Source organism: Osmerus mordax, chromosome 2, assembly GCF_038355195.1.
Source record: "Osmerus mordax isolate fOsmMor3 chromosome 2, fOsmMor3.pri, whole genome shotgun sequence".
Lineage (NCBI taxonomy): Eukaryota > Metazoa > Chordata > Actinopteri > Osmeriformes > Osmeridae > Osmerus > Osmerus mordax.
The window spans coordinates 14,931,191-14,949,491 of NC_090051.1; the positions used below are offsets into that span (position 1 = coordinate 14,931,191).

General features: G+C 49.1%; 1 protein-coding gene across 1 annotated transcript; it reads right to left on the reverse strand.

The window, feature by feature from the left end:
- Positions 1-198: 198 nt before the first annotated feature.
- Positions 199-17,755, reverse strand: ranbp2 (RAN binding protein 2). Its single transcript, XM_067261098.1, has 30 exons — positions 17,653-17,755; positions 17,049-17,116; positions 16,579-16,690; positions 16,278-16,430; positions 15,844-16,074; positions 15,522-15,664; positions 15,101-15,296; positions 14,827-14,967; positions 14,561-14,720; positions 14,291-14,472; positions 13,904-14,094; positions 13,521-13,644; positions 13,097-13,258; positions 12,838-12,975; positions 12,489-12,620; positions 12,159-12,371; positions 11,896-11,979; positions 11,573-11,714; positions 11,387-11,481; positions 6,224-11,288; positions 5,702-5,779; positions 4,703-4,867; positions 4,493-4,573; positions 4,130-4,329; positions 3,160-3,979; positions 2,972-3,064; positions 2,710-2,858; positions 2,192-2,465; positions 1,296-1,645; positions 199-1,062 (listed from the first exon to the last, which is right to left on the reverse strand). The coding sequence occupies exons 1-30, from the start codon at positions 17,722-17,724 to the stop codon at positions 757-759; spliced, it is 10,320 nt and encodes a 3,439-aa protein (XP_067117199.1). The 5' UTR covers positions 17,725-17,755; the 3' UTR covers positions 199-756.
- Positions 17,756-18,301: the final 546 nt, after the last annotated feature.

The window sequence follows — 18,301 nt, forward strand, 5'->3', positions numbered from 1 at the left end:
CGTAGCTGAATATAAAATCGAACATAAAAATCAGCCCTCTAGTGGAGAGTGGACGTATTAACCAGTTGTACCAACCTGCATCACTTCGATTATTCCTTTTTCCTTAGCCTACCCTTTCCTCTCATATAGGGTTATATTAGTACGCACCTAGACGAACTAAAATATTCTTTCCAACAGTGAGTTAGTTATAAAGCAACTTTATTTCCAAAGACATAGGCCTACATTCTCCAACATCTTATTTCCCCTGCGCTTGATATTTCTATAGTTAAGGGAAAGCATAGGAGTATTAGCGTAATAATTTACACATTATGAAATGCATACAGAAAAACAATATGACAACTAAAAGAAAATGAACAGTAGGTTTCTTTTACTTTACTTTTAAACAACGTTCCCTTGTTAATTTGAATTAAGACTTAATTATACAAAAACAAAGTTAAGTTGCATACAAAGGAACCAGCGCTTTCAGCTCTCGGTGAAACACATGCAAAGAAAATCACGTTAAAAAGTCCATATACATTATACACACAAATATATCCAAGTCTTGGATCTGTTGCCAGAAATCTCAGGAGAAGGAGATGTAATCCCTGTAACAGAACGGGGACACCCAAAAGTATCTTCAAATCCTTAGTAGTCTCAAATCTGTGACTTCCTACAGCTCAGTCAAATCTAGTGTGCTAATTTGGACAAATCAAAGGGTACGGAACCCAAGTCTGCAGAAGTGTCCTACAGGTGTAAAGTTCTGCAGCGCCATCTGTCCTACAGCTGTCCACACTCTGTGATGACAATCTTCTTGGTGGGTTTGCCCGTCTTGGTGCCCAGTTCGCCCATCTGACGGACGGTCTCCATGCCCTCCTGGACGAAGCCAAAGGCCACGTGTTTGAAGTCCAGATGTTCGGCCTTCTTCAGGGTGATGAAGAACTGGGAGTTGTTGGTGTCGCGCCCACGGTTGGCCATAGAGAGCAGGCCTGGACCTGTGTGGCGCACGTCAAAGTTCTCGTCCTCAAACTTCCCCCCGTATATTGATTTGCCTCCAGTTCCATCCTGGCTGGTGATGTCTCCACCCTGACAGAGAGACGGGACACAGACGAGGTTAGGACGACTGCAACGGGTCAAATTTATGTGGTTCAACTTCATTATTTAGTCTCATGCTTTATGCAACTATAGATTAATATGCCAGTTGTTATGACAGTACACTAGCTACCACTAATACTCCCATCTATGTCAAACTGACACCACCACCACCCCCCCCCCCCCCCTCATTATGACCAGTTCCCCAAGCCGTCCCCACAGCTCACTTGGCACATGAAGTCAGGAACGACCCTGTGGAAGATGGAGTCGCGGAGCCCAAAGCCCTTCTGTCCTGTGCACAGGATCCGGAAGTTCTCTGCCGTTTTGGGAACGATGTGGGAGAACAGCTCGATGATGACGGTTCCTAGGGCCTCGTCGTCGGCAGTGATTGTGAGGTAGACTCGGGGGTTGGACTCTCGGGAGTGCTCCTGGGCTCTGGACATCTGGGGTGACATCATAGCCAAGGAATCCGATTGGCCCATGCGGCTCTGACACTCTGTGAAGGTTTTCCTGAAGGACTCGGCCAGCTCAGGTGTTTTAAACTTGGCAGCCAGTTGCTCCACCTTGCCCTCGCCCTCTGGAGACAGAAGAAAGTAAACACCACAGGTCATTAAGCAATTTGGCTTACGGGGTAAGGTTTTACCAATACACAGATGTTAGAATCATTATATACTCTAGTACTTCTATAAAGTTAAGGCTATCGCGACATCTCTCGTCAGCACTAATGGGGCACACCTGGGGATGCTGCAAGATAAAAAGGCCATCCGTTGCCCACTTTTATTCTCTTTCTCTCACTGGTCAGAGATTAATGCAGGGCTTTGACTGTCGCCTATACATCTCCCAACATTTGTCACTGAAGACTAACCACTCATCCACTCGCGCAACTCATTTACTGACCGTCATGCCTCATCGTATCATTTCTGTATTAAAGAAATACAATTAGATTAAACTACAATTCAGCCTGTAGATTCCCTTTGGTTGTTGTCACCTTGGGCCAGATTGTAAGAAGTGTGGGCTCATCTGGGATTTGAACCTGAGTCCTCTCGCACCCCAAGTGAGAATCCTACTGGCTGTAACAATCTAGTCTTCAAAAAACAGTCAGGGCCATTTCAGTGTTCCTCACCGGCATGATCTGTGGCGGTCCAGACCAGCGCTTGGGCGGAGGTGTTCATGGGTTTGAGGTCCATGGCCAGGGAGATGGTGTGGTTAGCACACACCCTCAGCACCTGCTCCCTCCTCATCAGAACCCGGTAGAACCTTTTCTCTGGGTGGTACAGGATCTTGATGTCTCCCACGCCACGCTCCTTCCACTGGTTCAGGTCTCGATCCCAGCGGTACAGCTTGGTGCGCTCCTTAAACAGAATTTCCTCATCCTCCTCTCCTGACTTGGTCTCCACCTTGAACACACAGCGAACCACAGGGATTATTACAGAGCTGATGCCATACAGCTTCTGTATCTCTCTGAATTCATCAAGGGCCCCAATAATCAGGAGACAAAGTTGTCCAACTGCAGCGGACACAAATTCATCGCCGTTTGGACAGTGTCTTAAAATGGGAAGATTTTGCAGGCAGAAAAGTCTGAATAACTCGAGGCTGGTTTGTATGAATAAGATTCTCTGGTTCGATCTGTGAACGGGGTACCTCGGGTAATGACACTATAGGCTCAAAGTGAATGTCTGCATTATCAGCAGCATCGTCTTCATCGCTCCCCGCCTCCTCTCCATCCTTCTTAGGCTGTGGTGCAGCTCCAAACACTGTGGCACCAGCGCCTGTCCACGAGAAGTCCGAATCTACCACAGCAAAATGGAGACAAGTTCAGACATTGTGCATTGCTAATTGAAACTATTTATCTAATCATCTAGTTTTTACATGATCGTTTCAGTTGTCATTAACATAAACCTACTTGACTGTCCAAATGCGTATTCCCCAGTGTTCTGGGCCAGATCAGCGAATGAGAACCCTCCTCCAATGGTCTTAAAGCCAAAGGATGAAGTGTCTTTAAGGAAAGAAGATTATTTATTTTTTTACTTCAGAAACAAACTCCATAAATGTTATATTTTGTATTGAAAGAATAGTAGCCATCCATTATACCTTGAGTAATAGTAGTAGCGGTGAAGTTTGTGCTGACAGTGGTAGAGTCTGCTACAGCAGGCGAGTAGTTGGATGGAGCAGGGGGGGAGACGGCTGGAGCAGGGGGGGAGACGGCTGGAGCAGGGGGGGAGACGGCTGGAGCAGGGGGGGAGACGGCTGGAGCAGGGGGGGAGACGGCTGGAGCAGGGGGGGAGACGGATGGAGCAGGGGGGGAGACGGATGGAGCAGGGGGGGAGACGGATGGAGCAGGGGGGGAGACGGATGGAGCCGGGGGGGAGACGTCTGGAGCAGGGGGGGAGACGTCTGGAGCAGGGGGGGAGACGGATGGAGCAGGGGGGGAGACGTCTGGAGCAGGGGGGGAGACGGCTGGAGCAGGGGGGGAGACGGATGGAGCCGGGGGGGAGACGGATGGAGCCGGGGGGGAGACGGCTGGTGCAGGGGGGGAGACGGCTGGTGCCGGGGGGGAGACGGATGGAGCAGGGGGGGAGACGGCTGGTGCAGGGGGGAAGACGGCTGGTGCAGAGGGGGAGACGGCTGGTGCAGGGGGGGAGACATCTGGAGCAGGGGGGGAGACGGCTGGTGCAGGGGGGGAGACGGATGGAGCAGGGGGAGAGACGGCTGGTGCAGGGAAGGTGAGTGCTTCAGGGTTATCCTTAGTTTTCTTGGTGGACAGGTCTATAGGGCTGCTGCTGGAGGCTTTAATCTGGGCTGACTGGTCTGGGATATGTTCCTCTGTTGTGGAAGTCTCAGCCTCCTTACTGATAGCCATCTGATCTGGAGTCTCAGACGAGAGAGTGGCATCTGTGCTCCTCTGGGAATTCTGGACAAAACAAAAAAACATTTTGAGCGACGCTGCATTCAAGCAAAACAAAAACACATCCGAGTCTGGGACTGGGGAAAAATGCATTGTTACAGGACCTTGTGAGTAGTTTCCGTGTATGTGTGTGTGTGTGCTAAAAACGTATCTGACCAGAGCATCCTGGGCTTTGCGGACCTCTGTCTCAAAGTCTTCAGGCTTGTCTTTGTCGGCCTCACTGTCACTGGTCACCCCGCAGAAGAAGGTTGGGGGCAGCAGGAGGCATTTGGCCATCTGCTCCTCCTCAGGAGTGGGCTTCTTCTCCCAGACCACCTCACAGTCTGGATCCACCCCAAAGGCCTTTACCTGGGAGCCTGGGGGGAAAACATGAGGTTCTTATAACAAGGGTAAAATAATTGGATTAATAACTAATTAACTGATGACAAACAGTAAAAAAATAAATAATTAGAAGCGTTATCCAGTTTCTATGAAAAACTCAAGCCAATATCATCGAATCGTCATTAGCCTGAAACCTACTTGAGATTGCGCTTGTCCTCTGAACAGGATCAGGATACAGAATTCCATTTAAGGCCTTCACCGCCGTCTCAAAGTCCTCATCTGCCGTAACCCAAACAGAAACAACATGACGACTTAGCTTACGGTCTCACCTGAAACGTGCCAGAAAGGTGGCCCCCCAAAAAAGGTGAGGTGAGGCTTAAAGACGACTGTTGCCGCGCGGCTTCTCACCATCAGGCTGGTCATCGCTGATGTAGCCCGGCTCATTCTGGTAGCAGAAGAACGTGAGCGGCAGCAGCAGCTCCCTGGCTAGAGCAGCTTGCTCTAGGGTGGGCTCCCTCACATAGACCACCTCCGGGTCAGACTCGACGCTACTGCGCTCGTCCTGAGGGGGCACTGGAACGAGAGAGAGCCGGTGAAGCAGGTTGGACGGTTGGGGCAGTTTGACGCATGTGTGCATCACTCTTGTTGCATGTCACTCCACAAAAGATATGGCCACATATAACAGAGCAGACAGGTGCAGAAATCGGTATTACAAGGGATTAGTTTCATACTGAACACATGCATTTCCAAACCTGGTATCATGCATTTATTACGCTACACCCGAGTTAACGTTCCAACTAAAAATAAGCTTAATCTTAGTATGTATATTACCAACAATCTCCAGGTATACATTTTAACCAACTGGGCCAGACAGAGAAATTTCGGTTTTAAAATGTCTTCCCTCCCCCAGATTTGTAGATTAACATCCACCAACTACCCAATACAGACGCTTACAAAAAAAACGTCAGCATAAATCTGGTGTGAACTAGATCCAGCAGGGCATCAACTTTCACACTGTTGCTACACCTCCAGGCCTAAAAATGTGTGTGACGCCAAGGGGCCGCACACTGTGCATTCCTCTCAGGGTTCTTGGCAGGAATGTCCTCGTGTCACCTTTCAGCCAAGAGAGCAGAACCTAGCTGCAATGTACCACTTATTGCTCGCAAATGGGTCATTTTGTCATGTATGGGCTATTGGAAAGGACAGTGACTGCTTTCTCAAGCATACAAGGACACACAAACTCGCACACGCATACACTCGAACATGCAACATTTGAGATTTTGGCAGTACAGGTTTGCTGTTTTCCACTCCGTGCGGCTGAGGTTATGTCGAGCCTGTGAAGGCCGGCAAGTGACAGCTGTGTACATGACACGTCACAGCACACACACAGTGCAGTGACCAGAGTACCTGGGGGCTCAGATTGGGTGGACGATGTGCAGGTCCAAAAAGCCATTGGGTTATCTTTGAAAAGCCTAAAATCCAAGCCTAAAAAATAATGGTTGGTGAAGTGAGACAAACTAGAAGGCTGTTTCTGAATGTGTGTGATGTGTGAGAGAGGAATTATCATGGGGAATGCTCAAAACTCTGTGTTCAAACACAATCGCTTAATAAAGTGAAATATGATTGATCATATTTGATTATTCAAAAGTAATTACATTACAATTACTTGATAAACTGTTTGTAACTGTATGCCCAGTATGTCAAGTGTTCAATTAAGAGTTGAGGTATTTGGTCCTGATTTTGTTGAGTCGTCACACCGGGTGGGAAGTGGTGCGATGAAATAAACAAACAATGGAATGGAATCACACAATGGGAAAAATGGGGAAACTCCATCATAGGTTGCCGTTAAAATGAAAAACAAGCATTTCAACTGAAACACAGAACAAAATCCAGTCAAGATAGTGCACTTGAACTTATCGAGGGTCTCACCTTTCTCCGGGATCTTGAAGGCAGGGGTTGCAGAAGAGGTGGGGGGGTCTGGGCCGCTGTCCCTAGGCTTGGAGCTTGCTGAAGAACCCTCCGTTTCCGAGGAAGAAGTGGGGCTGCCAAAGATCTTCTGGAGGGTGTGTGTGCCAAAGACAAACTTGGGTGGAGAGACGACCGTCTTGGACAGGTTGAAGAGGCTGTGTGGTGTGGCGGTTGAGGACTTGCTGTCTGGGGTGTGGAAGGTCTCAGGTGGGAGCTCTGTGCGTTCCCTGGTGGTCTCTTCAAGCACAGAAATGGCTGCCTTCCCACATAATGGGGTGGTCGTTCCAGTGGCTGTCTCATGTGGTGGGGCCTCCGTGGACATAACTGGGGTCACCAGCATCTCCTTCTCCTGGGCGTCCTTGGCCTCATCAAAGACATCTCGGAAGGAGTTGGCCACGTCTTGCAGTTTAAACCTCACTGCTAACTGCTCCACCTTGCCCTCCCCTTCAGTGAAGTCTATGGCACTCCAGACCCAGGCCTTCTCAGCACCCTTCATGGGCTCGAGCTTCATGGTTGAGTTTATCCAATGGTTGGCACAGATCTTCAGGACTTGGTCTCTCCTCATAACCAGTCGCACGCGTTTGGTGTCATAATTCTGCAGCAGCTTGAGATCCCCGATACCCCTTTCCTTCCATTGTTTCAGGTCTTTGTCGTAGCGATACAGCTTGGCCCGGTGGCTGAACAGCACCTGCTCGTTTTCCTCTCCCGTGGAGGTGTTGATCAGATCTGGCAGAGGAACCACGGGCTCAAAGTACTGTCCGTCCCTCTCCTCCTCCTGCGTCACATCATTCTCGTCGTCTGTTCCCACCGACACGCCGCTCTGGTTTAGCTTGGTAGGGGACTTGGAAGGACTGACAACTGGCTGAAAGCAAAAGCTAAAGCCAGCAGTCGGCTCTCCAAAGCGGAAGAGGTTCTTCCTGATGGGGCTGCTTGCTATTGGAGAAGCATAGACGGACGTGTCAACGCTGTCATCCAGAGCCTCTTCCCTCAGGTCATAATTGTCCCACTCTAAGGTAGGGCCTGTGCTATCAGCATGTGGTTTGATGACTAAACTGGAGATGTTGCTCGCCGTTGTGTCCCCTGCCTGGCCGGCATTGTCTTTGATCTTTGTTTTGTCATCGGTGAGGAAGGACTTGAGGTCTTTTAATCCAGACTTCATCTCCTCAGCTTTCTTAATGAGGTGTGCAGTTCTTCCTGTGTCAACCAGCTTGTGAGGGGTCTGCAAGGGTATGTCCAACAGCAGCCTCTGACACTCTTCAAACTTGAGCTTGAACTCTTCTGCAAGCTCCGGGGTTTTAAACTTAGCAGCTAATTGTTCCAATCTGGCATCTCCATCCGAGAAGTCGTTTGCCAACCACATCCAGGCCTTATCTGAACCGGCCAGGGGTTTCAGGTTCATAGTGGTGGTGATCCAGTGGTTGGCACAGACCTTCAGCACCTGCTCCCGTCTCATCAAAACCCTCAGCCTGCCATTAGATGCGTTTTTGAGAAACTTTAGGACACCAACACCCCGCTCTTTCCACTGGCTGGTGGTGGGGTCAAACCGAAAGAGTTTCACACGCTGAGAGTAAAGTGCCTGCTCATCCTCCTCCCCTGTGACCAGATCCACCTTGTCCGGCATCTGGACAACCGGCTCAAACTGGATGTCGTCATTCTCCTCAGTTTTGTACATGTCCTCCTCATCCTGATCAGCCGAGCTTTCGGGCCTCTGGCCGGGCCGCACTGATGTGAACAGCTGCTCACCCGCTCTCACGAAGCCTCTGAAATTTGGATCAGTCTGGCCAAACTGAAAGTCTCCCTGTGACGATTTTGACAAGTCTGCAAAAGTGAATGTGTTGGGCTTCCCAGTGAAGAGGGGATTGTCATCTTGGTCCGTCTTATCTACAAGTGTTTCTGATGCAGATATTGGGACAACGGACTCTTTCTCCTTCTCCCGGTGTTGCTCGGCTATGTTCTTTAAAAACATGGATGCAGACCCTGACCCCAGTGATGTAGCGTCAGCTGGAGGGGTTTCCTGTGGAGTTTCCTGAGTGCCAAATTTGAAACCACCGGCTGGGACGGGCATGGTAAACGAGAAGCCTGCAGCCGTGGGGGGATTATCCTCAGTTGAAGGAGGCGCCTCAAACTTGAAGGAAGCAGGGGAGCTTTTATCTTCGCTTGAACCAAACTTAAAAGCATTGGCGGAAGTGAAAGCAGCTTTGAAGCCAGTTTCAGCCGGTTGACTGGAGGAACTCTTGGTTCCAAAGCTAAAGCTGAAGGAAGAGCTTGACGGCGCAGCAGCGATTGTGCTTTTAGCATTGGGGTTTGGCGTCTGACAGGACACACATTGGCCGGCAGAGGCTTCGTTTCTCACAAGGCATGCGTCACAATCCCACTGGCTTTCCTTCTTAGCAAACATGGCCGCCAGGGACGCATTGGGGTTTGCTGTCTGACAGGAAACACATTGAGAGGCGGAAACATCATTCCTGACAAGACAGGCATCACAGTCCCACTGTCCATCCTTTTTAGAAAAGGCAGATCCAAATCCTGACGCTGAGAGTTTTGACGGTGCTGGTGCCACTTCAGTGCTTTTAATTGAGGGGTTTGGTGTTTGACATGAGACACAACTGTTTGAGGAAGCCTCGTTTCTCACAGCACACGTGTCACAGTCCCACTGCCCAACTTTCTTTACAAACTGAGCTCCAAAACCAGACCCGAAAGAGGCAGTTGAGGCTGAGGCAGGAGGTTTTGCTGAGGGGTTTGGTGTTTGACATGAGACACAACTGTTTGCGGATGTCTCGTTTCTCACAGCACACGTGTCACAATCCCACTGGCCATCCTTCTTGTTAAACTGAGCTCCAAAACCAGACACAAGGGGTTGAGCAGATGACTTTGTTGATGTAACTGCAGCAGCTGGTTTCACCGAGGGGTTAGGAGTTTGACATGAGACACAACTGTTTGCGGAGGCCTCGTTTCTCACAGCACACGTGTCACAGTCCCACTGCCCAGCTTTCTTTACAAACTGAGCTCCAAAACCAGACCCAAAAGAGGCAGTTGGGGCTGAGGCAGGAGGCATTGCTGAGGGGTTTGGTGTTTGACATGACACACAACCGTTTGCGGAGGCCTCATTTCTCACAGCACACGTGTCACAGTCCCACTGCCCAGCTTTCTTTACAAACTGAGCTCCAAAACCAGACCCGAAAGAGGCAGTTGGGGCTGAGGCAGGAGGCATTGCTGAGGGGTTTGGTGTTTGACATGAGACACAACTGTTTGCGGAGGCCTCGTTTCTCACAGCACATGTGTCACAATCCCACTGGCCTAGTTTTTTGACAAACTGGGATCCAAAAGTAGCAGGGATAGAAGTACTACTTGCTCCAAAAAGAGAAGGAAAAGCACTACTACTGTCAGTTGTTACAAATGCAGCAGGGGCAGCACTACTACTACTAGCTGCACCGAATGCAGAAGGTGTAGCACTACTACCGGTTCCAAATGTGAAAGAAGAGGGAATGGAAGCTCCAAAGGCTCCGAATCCTTTAGAGGAGCTTGAGCTAGCGGCTTTTGATGAATCAGCTGCAAATCCAAAAGTAAAGCCCCCCACTGAGGCTACGCCACCTGTTAAGGCTTTAGCCTCATTCGCGCTATTGCTTTCTGACTTGGATGGAGCATTTGGGTTAGCACTTTGACAGGCGACACACTGAATCGCAGCGGCTGCATTTCTGACACAGCACACGTTGCAGTCCCATTCGCCGTCTTTCTTCGCAAACTGGAATGCCAAACTCGTCGCCTGGGGAGCAGGAGGTTTCAGAGAGGCCTCTTTTTTCTCAGACGTATCATGCTTTTCAGGAGATGCAGGCACGATCTTCTGGGCTTCCTCAAACTTTATTTGGAAGAGTGTAGCCTCGTCAGCGGTCTTGAAGCGAACAGCAAGCTGCTCGGGCTTGGGAACTTCTTCGGCGTAATCCACAGCATTCCAGACCCAGGACTTGTCAGATCCGGCGTTTGGCTTCAGAAGCATGTCCGCGGTGATGTAATGGTTGGCGCAAATCTTCAAGACCTGCTCCCTCCTCATCAGCAGACGGACTTTCCCCGACGTGGTGTGCTTTAGGATCTTCAAGCTCCCAAGACCCCTCTCCTTCCACTCCTTTGTGTCGGCGTCAAATCGGAAGAGCTTTGCCCTGTTGCAGAACATCTCCTCCTCCTCTTCCTCCCCCGTTTTCACATCCACCTTATCAGGAAGGGGGACAATGGGCTCAAAGTGGGGGCCGTCCTCGTCTTCCTCCGCGTGGGTGCTTTCATTGTCGCTTTCAGCCGCCTTCTCTTCCTGTCCAGTGTTGGGCAGCCCAAACGCAGGCTTGGCGACGTCGGTGAAACTGAACGGCTGCTCCGTTTTCCCAAACAGGCCAGTTGAAGCCTGTGCTGCGTCTGTGAAAGAGAAGCCGGCTGTAGTTTTACTGCCAAAGGTGAAGATGCCCCCTTGGCTGCCAGGCTGCTCTATAGCTGCTTGCTTGTTCTCTGGAGTCGCATCCGTTTTGGCAGGCAAGTCCGATGTCAAGAGGCCGAGCAGACTCTCGCTGTTTTTAGCCTGAGACGTAAAGGTAAAGTCCCCATCGTTCGATTTGAAGTTGGAGTTGAACTTGAATGAGGCAGAGGGGGTGGACTGGGCAACTATCCCCGCACCGAAACTCGGCACTTTGGGAGTCTCAGCTGGGGCTTGCTGCCCAAAGGAGATCTTCCCAAAGTCCATGGGCTTCCCCTCAATGCTTTTTGGTGGTTGCGGAGGAACGGCAGAGGGTTTTGTAAAGTATCCAGGCTCAGGGAGGGGAGGGTTGGTGGTTGGCTGAGTGACTCCATGGCCATAATACTCTTCACTGTAAGGTGATAGTAGACTGGTTGCTGGTGACTCGAAGCGGAGCGGCGCGCCGAAGACTTGGTCTTGGGGAGGATAGATGCAGGCTGGAGTAGTCTGCAGGGGTGGCGTGTGAGTAGGCTGCTGGTACGTATACATGCGCTGTTGTGGTGGCAGACAGTTAATCCCATACATTGGAGCCTAAAAAAAGAGAAAATACAATGACAAGCTTTTTAACTTTACGAATGCTTGCATCGATATAAGGTTAGAACAGCAAGACATTGATAGGCATTACTTACCTTAGTTGGGGTAACATTGGCTGCAGTGCGGAGAAGATATTGGGAGTTATAAGCTGGTGACTGGTTATAGTACACGGAGGGGCCTGTTGTGGAAACTGTTTAAGAAAAACAGCAAGTGTTAGAATTCCCTTTGGTAATTTTAACTTAAGAAGACCAGAGTGTTTTGTAACCTGCAAGCCAGTTTACCAGTGAGGGGGGCCCCATGGAAGGTCTGTGCTGGTGGGTAGTTCTCCTGCAGGCCCTCGGCCCCGTAACTGTCCCCATACATCCTGTGGTGAGGCGAGGCAACGTTCTCTGACGAGTTGAGCTTCAGGTCATGGACTTCATTCTGACGAAAAAAATAAAAAAGAGACTTAATCAAAACCATTATTCATTTAATAAACGTACTTTACTGTATATTGTGCACATTTATTTAACATTATCTTCATGGCAAATCTCTGTTGTTTGGTAGTTTGAAACCTTTTTCCATTTTAGACAGCATTAGTGAAACAGGCAGAAATCATGCACACCTTGAGCGCCTCCACCTGTTGACAGAGCTTCTGCATGAGAGCCTTCTGGTCTTCTACCCAAGGGGGTGGTGCCTTTGGTGATATCTGATCATAGAACAGTAATTATGTCAATCATTGACAGAAGTAACCAATTTTAGATTCTACCCCCAAACACGCACTCATTTTACATGTGCAGTAACCTTGGCAAGAGATCCTGATACGCAACATATGCAAATGAATTGTTAATTAATCGCAAACGAGTCTTGAGAAACCACTCAACATACCAGGTGTCTCTTAGAAGGTGACACGATGCCTTTGCTGGGGGAGGGTGACAACTTGGTGTGAGAGATGGTGGCAACCGTCTCTGTGAACTGACTGGGACTGGAGAGGGCTGGAAATCCGTTCATGTCCTCTTCACCCACGGCCTCCCCACTGTCCCTCAGCTGTTGGTTCACATCGTTCAGGAGATCCATCACCTCCTCCATGGAAACTGGCAGCTGCACAGACATACCCAATAAGGAATCATACATTTAATGTCATTTGTGAGAAGTGCTGCATTAAGAAACCTATTCTTTGGAACACGCAGGGCAGTCGGAGGGAATAACATGCGTCACCTTATCCATGTCATCTGCATTAGCGTTGTAGATCTTGGATAGGTAGGTCTTGAACTTCCTGAGGTACGTGATGCACCTGTCCTGGGTCTCCTCTACTCCATTACCAGCCTCTTCCGACAGGCGTTGGAAGATCTGGCAATTACAGAATAATTGCGTTCAAGGCAGTCAGAGCCACTGATTATGGAAACTTGACTCAACAGTAAAACGAACACTACCAATATGACAACAATTACCAGCCACCACTGTTCACTCGAAAGCGGAAAGACTTTCTCCTCAGAAAAACTCTTTCGAGATCTATTTCTTCATCCTGCTCAATAACGCCATCTCGTTACAGACCCCAAACACCTACCTGAGCCAGGTGCCAGTTGGACGAGATGTTATTGACGCTCTCCAGACTAGCGACGGCCTCCTCCGTTTTACCCTCAATGTCCAGGTGCGTGGCAAACGCTATCCTGGCCTCTTCCTCATAGCTCTTAACTGCTGAGATCTTCACACACACACACAAAAAACAACAGCAGCCGTGTGAGAAGACCCGTGTAACTGTCCCGCGCTGGAAGGAACGCAACCCGTTCCAACAAAAAGCAGGGATGTCGGGTACCGTCACCGACCTGTATGTCCCTGGAGGGGAAGTGCATGAAGAGAGGCTGCAGGGGCTCAGGGATGCTGCGTCGCCGCTTGATCTTGTCCAGCAGTGGGAGCACCACGTGCCAGTAGTGGACACTGCGTCCTATGTACTCGTTCTGCTCATAGTAGGAGTTCACCCCGACGCCCTGGAAATCAACCGCACAAACAACACGGCAGTGTGAATACGTGGACGGCTGTCACGTGGACTCGAGCCCGCCTTGTTGTGAACCACACATCTATGCACTGTCCAAGGAAAATGATGACTAAGTGGAAGCACGAGTTATACTTAACATACACCAAAACAGAGAGCGCTGATTTTCGCCTGGCTCATATCATGTTCAGTTGTGTGTTGTGTGACAGAAAGGGACAGGTGTACGGGCTTGTCTGTCTGTGTGTGTGCGTGCGTACCGTCTGGCTGAGGTGCTGAGCCCAGTGTATGGGCAGGGCTGGTTGAAGACCGTGTTTCTCTCCAGCTCTCAGGGTGCTCAGGCCATGCTGCACAATCACCCTCAGTTTGGCTGACATACCAGGCCTGAACAGACGCACAAACACGCAGAAGTGTCACTCACGCTGAACAGTTGTGTTTACAATACACTCTGGGCTGCAGAAACCATGGGGGGGGGGGGGGGGTGGTAGGCCTTTAAATGTCCTTTTGGCCATCTCCACTGAGAGAAGCACTGGAGACTGGGATTAACACTCAAATTGGAGTACTGCGGTGACAGTTATTCCGCTTGGCACCAACAGAAGAGGAAACGGCGGTGGATCCAGTGAGAATAGACATAAAGGCTCACGCGGCTTGCTGGTGGATGAGGCTGTAGACTGCGTCCCACCATTCCCTCTGCCTGTCTGTGGAGAGCAGGAGGAGGAGGGGCGGGGGTAGACAGCGAGGCTCTTTGAGCAGCTGCTGCTGGCCTGAAGAGCTTATCCTGGCGCTCTCCTGCAACTGGGTGTGACTGCAGAACACCACACCGCAAAGGAACACCTGCAGAGAACAGGAGAGTAGGCTTGAGTGTGTGAGGAATGCCTCACACACACACACACACACTCACCTCACTCAAACCTTCTGGTGTGAAACACCAAATATTTGAAGCGTTGAAAGAATTAAAACGTGTAAAACATCACAGGAATACTGTAAGAACCCCAGTCGGCAACATAACCACCAAGATCTCCTAACCCACCTCCAGGTCCAGCAGGCAGATGGACTCAGGCGTGTTGGTGTCCAGTTTGGAAGTCTCCAGGGTGAGTCTTGGGAACAGCTGCCTAAGCCAGGACCCAAGGGGCGGGCTCTGGCCCAGGAAAGACCACTGCAGGCCCAGCCAGCACAACTGCTGCAGGTCCCCGCCATGCAGCAGGATGGATTCTACAGATATCAAAAAAGTATTTTCTATCTTAGAATATTCAAAACACGATGCAGACATTGTTCAGCCACAAAGACAAGCACACCGTACCCTTGTCCCATTTCTCTAGGTCTGCCAAGTCTGGGCCCTGGGTGTTGATGGAGCGGATGTCATCGTTGCCAATGAAGGACGCGCCGGCAGGAGCCTGGGGGCCAAACAGCAGCTCAAACAGACAGCCCTGCCCACTGCGGTTCCCAAACGTCTCCACCACCTAGAAAACACAACACGGTTTCAGTGACACCGCCAAAGTCAGCACTACTCAATGCGACGGGAAACACCGAGAAATGCATGTTTGTCGAGTGATGACGAGTGCTGACCTCTCTGACAAACGTGTGCGTGTCAGTACTGAGGTTGAGCAGCATGTGTCCTGATTGGCTCTGCCTCTCGTTGGAAAGAAGCTCGAGGGGCGAAGGGACAGACTGGTCACCTTTCGACACCCTGGCCTTTGGTCTGGGGACCTAGAGACACAGGAATGAAAAAATCAATAACGAACCGGTGCAATATCGATCTACAATGGCCGAGGACAACTACATGTGCATGGTAGGGAGAGAAAAGAGAGGAGGAGGATGTGAGAGGGGGGACTTCCTTTACCTGATACGCTAGTAGGTAGCACAGTCCAGCCAGATCGACCACAGTCCTCCACTGTTGCAGTCTCTCCTGTGCCATCTTCAGCAGTAGAGTGCCAGCATGCAGGTAAAGATGCCCCCTCATTTCTGCAAACATCTCACTCAGCTCGTCTGTCCCACCGCCCGTTGTCTTATTCAGGGCCTGCATGGCACAGTCAAAACTACACACACAGAAGGGTTACCCAATCATAAGAAGAGAGAAAATGTAACACACAACTCATACAGGAAGTAAAACTAAATGCAAAGTGACAGTCAAACCTAATGCATACCAGATCACATGCAAACCTAATCTCCAGGATTTCTATTAGTCTCAGCACAGATCCCTCTCCCCCCCCCCCTTTTCTCCCCCTCTCTCACAAGCATACAAACACAAAACACCCACATACCTTCTCAGGGCATCCACACTCGGCTGCACTCCTTTCCCAGACAGTGTGAGTCTCAGCAGGTTACTGTGGGCCAATAGCAGTTCTTTCTGTAGCTGCCTACACATCTTCTCGTTGGACATCACACTCGGTTGGTAAAGGTACTCCTGAAATATGGACCAATCAGGGCACTCATCTTACACACGTAATGACATAACGACTCAGGTAATTAACAAGCGTCTCAGGTCTAATACGCCAACATTCTAGCATTGCTGACAGACCGTGGGAGTATGTAGCAGACCTGCAATCTGTTCACCAAGTTAGCTACAGAGTGTGCACTACGGACCTGCAGAGTGTGCACCACAGTAGTGTACCAGTCCAGGTTGTGTCTGAGAAGGCCTTTCTTCTCTGTGCTGAGGCAGTGTCGGACAGCCTCTTCCTGTCTGCCGTCTGAGGTGTACAGCTGAACCAGCTTCATGTTCACATGAGCGTCCGACGGCCGCATCGCCAACTCTGCCTGGAGCAGGTCAAACAGCTGGTTCCAGCCCTGCTGCCCCCGACGGCTCAACAAGCGCTCCTGAATGCGGATGGAGAGATTGCACCGATGAAGATGACAGCTGCTGGTTCAAGAGGAACTTGGAAGATACAGAGTTGGGTTTGGATGGGTTAGGTCTAACTTCAGCCATTTTCAAAGCTTCAGTTTGTTCATAGTTTTTTTTCCCCCAATTCAATTTGAATTCACTGCATTCCGATTTAAGTGGTTTGTTTATCTGATCTCACCTTCAGGTTGAAGACTGCAGGGTTGCCGGGTAACATTTTGCTAGCCTTCTCTACCCAAAACTCCGCCCTGCTGTCATCCTCCGCTTTACTGCACAGTAGCTCAGCCACCTTCAAAACGAGGTCCTTCTGAGCTGGGTTCATGTCCACCGACCTCTGAACAAACAAAGAGGCACAAGCGCACATGCACGATAAGCGCCTTGCGCGCCAAAATACTGTTGCAGGAATTATATGCACCCGACATTCCTGTTTTACAGTCACAAACCGCTGGAGTGAGTATTAAAATTCATGTGTGACCACTTGCCTTATAGCATCCCACTGCCTTGTTGATATCTCCCTCTCTTTCATAGAGCTGACCAAGGAACTTATGTGCCTTGGGATCCCTCTCCTGCACCTTGAGGTATTCTGATACATGTCTGTCAGGTATGACAGTGAGAGAAATATATTAGTAGTTAGTCAGCTTGACTAATCATTATTTAGGTCTGTAGTCTGTAGGACTAAAAGACTACCATTGCCATGCTTGATGGCATTCCTTGCACTATCCTTGTACTTTGTATTTGTTATGAATCTCCATTTTCAGGTACTTGTGATTTCATTGTGTTAATGTTGTATTTTGTATTGTTGTTACGTGAACTTTGTCGGCAAAACAATATCCCATTTTGGCACAATAGATAAACTTGAGCCTAATAACACCCAACAAAATGTGTGAATGTTCATGCAAGTGTCTATAATAACATCATCAGCCTGAATGTCATCAGTAGCGGTCTGGCTTACCTTTTAGCAAGTTCATACTCCTTTGCTTCAGAATACAATTTAGCAAATAAAAATCCTTTTATTGGTCTCTGTAGAAAAACACTGTGGTTAACAGTTGACATGAAAGACTGAATGATGACATTAGTTGCTAACACAATTAGCAATTTAGCTAACACTAACCCCTTTTTAATATGACTGATCAGTTAGCTACCCAGTACTGAAGGGTGACGATCTGGCATCATGAGCCACCAGTCACAACTTAAACACATTGACGATTATAAAACACATTGATTTGTTTACTAATTTCAAATATTAGCTAGTTTGCTAACCTGTTAATCGCGCCTTTTTCCAGCCGAGGTGGCTAGTAGTAGTAGGACACGAGGAGAGGCTATTGCTAACTAGAACATTCTCCTTTTAACATTATTTACAAACTAAATTTGCCTTTGACTGGCATCAGGCTGTAAGTATGATTAGTGTTCCCTTGTAAGGTTTCAAATAGACAGTTGATACACTCACTGACAGGCCGGCCGCTGGCAGTGAATGCTAGCTACTAGCCTACTAGCTACTGTAGCTAAAGCTAGCACTAGGATTGCTATAACAGCGACGCAGTCAAGCCGGCATTTACCTCTTTCAGTGAAGGAGACGAATTTTGTACTGAGGAAATATACCGGTCCACTTCGGCTTTGCTTCGCCGCATGGCTAAACGTTTTTCTAATTTCAAAATCGCAATAACGTAGTACCAAAACTTCACTGAATTATTTTAGAAGCCACACGTTATTTAATTCCTCTTGAGAGTGCGCACACTCAAAAAGAAGTCTGTGATTGGCCAAAAGGGCATTGGGTGGTGCTTAAGTGATGGTGCTTAAGTTTACTGATTGCGTTCCTCTCATAACTATAAACATAAAGAACATCGATTTTAGCTTGATCACATCTGATAAACAGATTATCCCGCTTCTTCCATCGCCATTCTCTTTGCCTATACCGTTTTACAGTAGGCCTAGAGATTTATTTGCGATTCCGCTCCGCTTTGGCTCTAAATCTCTAAATTCGAAAAACCATATTTACATTTTCAATGTCAAGCTTTAGTTTTTCAACTATAGATTTTTTTTTCGAATTAACAAAACATTTGGCCCTGATTTAGCTCCATACTCCGCCCGTGTTTGCGTGTCCCGTCACTTGACTGGTCACCCCTTGTTCAAAATCAAGTGACGTTCTCAAGTGACGTGAAAATACGTTTTTACCACAGATCAAATAATTCTGTATCTTTGATTTAC

What these genes read in the sequence shown, in the direction of transcription:
- ranbp2 (XM_067261098.1), bottom strand. Translation starts at nt 17,724, where the DNA reads ATGCGGCGAAGCAAAGCCGAAGTGGACCGGTATATTTCCTCAGTACAA. An exon ending in CAGCGATGACCAGCCTGATG is followed by an intron (nt 4,574 to 4,702) that starts GTGAGAAGCCGC and finishes GGGTTACGGCAG; the next exon opens with ATGAGGACTTTGAGACGGCG. An exon ending in CTATAGTGTCATTACCCGAG is followed by an intron (nt 2,466 to 2,709) that starts GTACCCCGTTCA and finishes TGTGTGTTCAAG; the next exon opens with GTGGAGACCAAGTCAGGAGA.